The sequence below is a fragment of the Schistosoma mansoni genome, chromosome 3, assembly GCF_000237925.1.
Source record: "Schistosoma mansoni strain Puerto Rico chromosome 3, complete genome".
In the NCBI taxonomy this organism is placed as follows: domain Eukaryota; kingdom Metazoa; phylum Platyhelminthes; class Trematoda; order Strigeidida; family Schistosomatidae; genus Schistosoma; species Schistosoma mansoni.
The window spans coordinates 3,799,120-3,804,934 of record NC_031497.1 but is presented as its reverse complement, the minus strand read 5'-3'; the positions used below and the strand labels follow the sequence as shown (position 1 = coordinate 3,804,934).

Sequence of the window (5,815 nt, the reverse complement as noted above, 5' to 3'; positions counted from 1 at the left end):
AGTTTGAAGCGAGGGTACTGGGTTCGAGTCCCAGAGTGAACATCAACTCTGAGATGCAGGTACATCCAGCTGACGAGTCCCAAATAGGACGAAACGCGCGTCCTGGATTCCACTGCTAGCCACTATCCATCTCTGCTAACCATGGTGAATAGATTTGTTTGAAGTTTGTTGTATACAGATTCGGCCTCCCAAATAAACCAATGTAAAATATATTCGTAATCCTTCAGTTAGCTTCAACGGTTTTGATCTATTAGTTTCCTGAAAACAGTTAAGTGGAAAAACTATATTACACACTACAATAAAAAATAAAAGTGTGTACCTGTAGTTAATTAATCGGTCATATAAGTGAAGTACGTAAACAAACGAAATTCTTTACAAAGGCGCTGTTGAGACAGTTAAAGGGTCACTATGTAAAATAAAGTAATCAATAATGATGTACCAAATAAATTCATTTTTTCTTATTTTTCCATTTGTTAGTTAGATTTAATGGTGTTTATTGAATTAGTCTCTCTTGTATATATGTCCTCCGTCATCCCATTTGTGTATTAGTTTGTTAGATGGCTAATCTACTTTATTACAGCAGCCCCTTATAATGTTGAAAACCTAGTTTAGTTAATACAGCCGGCTGTTATATAGATGAATATTACTTAATCTACTTGATTTCTACAATACTCTATTAAATCTCATCAGGGAAAATTATTTTACCAATAAATTTAGTAACAAGATTATTTGAAAATAGATTTTACCAATCAGTTCCCAATGGGTTTTCTAAAAATTCTACCTTATAATGTTGTTCTATCACTACTTCATAACTGCTAGTTAAAAGTCACTTTTATTTCATGTCAAAACACTCAAATATATGACTCGTATCTTAGCTTCCAAAACTTTCAGGCCTTTTAACTGGACTAGTGATGAATAAAAAATAAAGAATTAGAACAAATGAAGTTTATTTTTATGAGACAAATTCATCGAGAAAAGCGATTTTATCACTATATAATACGGATAATAAATTAACATTTTATCTTTCAGGTGATGGTTCATGGTCAAAATGGTCAAATTGGAGTAACTGTAATTCAAAATGTGCATCGAAATTGGGCACACGTAGTCGATATAGAAAATGTAACTCACCAGCACCTAGAAATGGTGGCCGTGTATGCCCTGGTTCCGAACAAATGAACTTTGAGTGCTTTGGAACTAATATTAATTGCTAAATAAAGATTGACTTTAGTTTTTCTTAATCCTAAAAAGAGTTTTCTAACACAATCAAATAGTCCGGTAGAATATTAAACACCACTAGAATAAGAAATACAATCGGACAAAGTTTGATATAAAAAATCAAAAGTTTCATGTGAGCTTTATATGCTTTTTATTTAGACACTATTAGCTTCGGCTGAATACAAGACTATTTCCTACCTAGGTTTATCTCTGTTGCAACAGGTCTAACAGTATGTGATCTTATATCCTATGGTGCTGATAGGTCATACATATCAACTATTCATATTTTAATGACAAGATTTTCCTTCAACTTTACCGGATTGAAGAATTGCTCTACTATTCGTGTAAAATAATAAGATTCGAAGAAGAAATGTACAATTATAGGCAATAAATGTTTGATCCCACTTAAATGTTTGGTCTCGCAGAACATGTTGGTAATCCGAGATGGAACGTTGTGTAGGGCCAGTGAAATGTCACTGAACCCTAACCAAATCATCCGGCAGTTGGGTCACTGAATATCGAACAGATCATCGATCCTTTTCAAGGTGAAAGACAATCAACGCGCATCACTTAATCATACGCCATGGACTGGCCCATACGGCAGTGGTTCTACTTCGCTTGTATCTCCTTTAACTAATATATTCCTGTTATAACATCCCTTGTGTTATACAGTCTTCAGACAATCCACATAAGGTGCTGGTCACAAGGTGTAACTTCAAAGTTAGCTTATTCGTTACACCGTTCTTACTCGAGTAGGCCTCCAATCATTCGACATAGATCATCAACGTTGATGATCTACAACACCCATAAAGAAAAGATTGTTCTGAAGGTTATTTGAGGGCAAAAGTGGATGTTTTATATGATAATTAAAAACGTTTTTCGAGTGATAAAAGTAGTGGTTTCACAAATTACTTACGGATAACTGACGGTATTTCAACTCGAGCGTAGCCGTCATAGACACACCCTAAACTCAATGTTCTGATTACATACTGAACCAGTTATTCGTAGTAGTGCTGTAGAGGGAAGGTTAGAAATTATTGAGCATACAAACTAGCTGTGGATAGTTGGTTAAACAGAAGCCAAAGATAAAGATGTCTTTGGACAACTCTTAACCGGACACACTAGGTCGTTATGAACGTATTTAGTTGATGAAATTGATCATGAAAATTGAGGTTGGATGTTAACGACAATAATCTGACCTGTAATACCTTCTAGCGAAGTAAACTACGTGAATGTTGCTGAGTCTACGACTGGGAGCAAATCTACATTATCTCTATAGAAACAGTACAAAGCGCAGAGACTTCTTCAAATTAAAATTTAGCTCTGAATAAATGAACGTAACTAAGGAATAAATATCTTTTCTAGTTTAAAAAGTGATGAAAAACTAGGACCTGAAATACTGACAAAATTAACAGGACGTACTTGAAACAGGCCCTTAGTAATTGTCACTAAGGGGTTGTGGGGACTGTTGAATGTCATTGAAATCATGAACCGACCTAAGTTAGACCGCCGATGAAAACCTGGGAGCGCCGCATGACCGTTTCGTTCTTATTTCAGACCATTCAGCAGTGGGCAGTCACGACCTTGCACTCCGTAGTCTAACTCAACACCTTTGGTCTCGAGCGTGGACGCTGAACTTCAGAGACCATTGATTTGAAATCCAACGGTGTTAATGACTAACTTCAATCAATCAACCACATTGGGCGACCATCCGTCATTGTGTCCTTTGGATCGCTGACTCACATTCGGATAAAAGAAGAGGATTAGGCATAAAGTAACCAACCCCATCCCGTAAAAAATAACCCTGCTAAAAACCTATAGCCAAGAATCCTCATTTAGGAAAGTTATGACACCTCGTGATGAAAGCTCAGGTCTTTTGAAAGTCACCAGGCCGATATTCCTCCTGGCAACCAGATAAACATGGAATGTTCGAACCACAAGGCAGACCGAGAAAATCGGTCAAGTAGCTGAGGAAATGTGGAGATAAAACTTGACCGTTCCAGGAATAAGTGAAACTTATTGATCACAAGCTGGACAGAAAACATTAGATTCGGGAGAGCTGCTGTTGTACTCTGGTCATGAAGAAGTAAATGCTACATGAACACAGGGATTTCTATTGATACTGTTCAAAGAAGCACGAAAAGCACATATAAGACGAAAATCTCATGGATCCAGAATCATCAAAGCATCCTTCAAAATAAAATAGGAGGGGATCACGATCAACGAGAATGAAGATCTATGGAAGACTTAAGAGCAATGAGAGAACATAGGTAAAATAGCTTCAGATAGTCACCTGGTTGTGGTCAGGATGAAAATGAAAATGAAGAAGTGCTAGAAAGTTGGAGAAACAGCATTACAAAGTTTAGTACAGCCTTTCTTCGAGATCCTGATACACTCGACAAATTCAAGATGCCTGGCAGCAACAGGCTTCAAGTCTTAGAAGACCTAGTCAAAGAAGAGGAATGTTATTAAGTTCTATGCGAGCATAAATGATAGCAGTGACGACGATAAAGATCTGTCCTATGGGTGGCTGCAATCAATCATAGCAAAGTGCCCACGAAAGGACCAGACAATCCTGATAGGAGATCCAAACGCAAACGTCGGAATGGACAACACTGGGTATGAAGATATCATGGGACGACATGGACTGGTTGGGAGAAAGGGACGAAAATGGAGGGGACATTTGCATACTCATGTGCATCCAGCAAAATGGTCATAGACAGCACAATATTCCTCCACAAACTCATGCACAAAGCCACAAGGGGCCCACCGAATCACACCACAGAGAATAAAATCTCTTGCATTTGTACCAATAAAAAATTCGTAAGATCCAAAGACGTAAGATCAAATAGGGCTGACATAGCTTCAGATCATCACTTGGCTCTGTCAAAGGTGAAACTGAAGCAAAGATGTATTCTAAGTAAGGACAGGTGTCAGACAATGTTACATACTTTTGCCCTATATCTTCCTTCTAGTAGTTGATTGGACTATTAAGATATCGGCATCTGGGAGGAAGCGTGGTATACAATGGACAGCTTGAATGCAACTAGGAGATTTAGACTTTGCTGACAACCTAGCCCCCCCTCATCCCATACACACTAACAAATGCAGGTGAGGACTGCCAGTGTAGCAACATCCTCTGCATCAGTAGGCTTCAACATACACAAAGGTAAAAGCAAGATCCTCAAATACAACACGGAGAAGACTAACCCGATCACACTTGATGATGAAGCTCTAGAAAAGGTGGAAACATTCACTTACATGGGCAGTATCATAGATGAACAAGGGGCATCGGATGCAGATGTAATCGCTAGGATTGGCAAAACAAGGATAGCATTACTGCAATTGAAGAACATATGGAACTCAAAAGAACTGTCAACTAATATCAAAGTGAGAATCTTCAATACGAGCGTCAAAACAGTCCTACTGTACGGATCTGAAACGTAGAGAACTACTACAATCATCGTCAAGAAGGTAAAAGTATTTATAAACAGTTGTCTACGCAAGATACTCACTATCCGTTGACCAGATGCCATCAGCAACAGCTTTCTGTGGGAGAGAACAAACCAGCTTCCAGCTGAAGAGGAAATTAGGAAAAGACATTGGAAGTGGATAGGACAAACATTGAGGAAATCATCACGAAGCAAGCACTAACTTGGAATCCTGAAAGGAAACAAACAAGTGGAAGACTAAAGGACCTGTTGCAAATGATTATAAACTGGAAACATCTGGAAAGGATTGCCCAGGACAGGGTTGGATAATGCTGGTTAGCGACCCATGTTCCTCAGCGAGGGGTGACAGGCGCACCTTAGTAGTGAGATATGATTTAGCACGTCCTAGATTCATAAAGGAACTGGAAAATTTCATCGAAATTCCCCTGAATATGTGTCCCAACCTACCTCTAGCCCGAGGCAGATTGCCAAAAGACTGGGCAGATACCATAGTAAGTCCTGTCCTATTCGAAACAGGTACGTGACATGAATGTTAGAACCATATGCCTGTAAGTCTAGCTAGTGTGTTTTATAAGATATTGAGGATGATTATTCAGAGGTAATGTCGTATGCGAGAACTCAGGTGAGACAAAAGTATCTTTTAATTAATTCAAAATACAAAGTGCCTCCTTAAAATATGAAAAACACATCATAATGACATTATTTGCACATCTTCATTCAGTTGTCCTTTTTATGCTCCATGATTCTTTCATTTCGATTTTCTTTACAATCACCCACTGTTAACGTCCCTGTTGTATTCAGTTCAGTCTTCAATCTTCTGCCGCTATGCATTCCACTAAAGATTTTTGTTACAAACTACTTATATTTGTCAACGTAAGTAGCATACACCAGAGTAGTTGTTTAAATATCGAGAAAAACTGGATCCTTTCTGAAAAGCAGCATGAATTTGAAACAGGTCATTCATATCGCACAAATACTCTCAAGTGCATTATGATGCACATTGGTCACAAAGATACAGGTACATACAGTGTGAATAACATTGAACTATCTGCTTCCGAGTTACATACTGGTGATTGATAGCGAGGACTTGAAAACTACTGCACACTTCCATGCAATGGCCTTCGTAGGTTCCAGAACCCTCTGATCAG

General features: G+C 38.3%; 1 protein-coding gene across 1 annotated transcript in view; it reads left to right on the top strand.

Moving 5' to 3' along the window:
* Window positions 1-1,211, top strand: part of Smp_132280 (putative complement component C8 beta) — a gene marked incomplete at both ends in the record, with an annotated part of 12,086 nt that extends 10,875 nt beyond the window's left edge. Inside the window, one exon of the mRNA XM_018798939.1 lies at window positions 1,030-1,211. Within this exon, the coding sequence (XP_018650778.1) occupies window positions 1,030-1,211 (182 nt within the window). The remainder of the gene's footprint in view (window positions 1-1,029) is intronic.
* Between the last annotated feature and the right edge of the window lie 4,604 nt (window positions 1,212-5,815).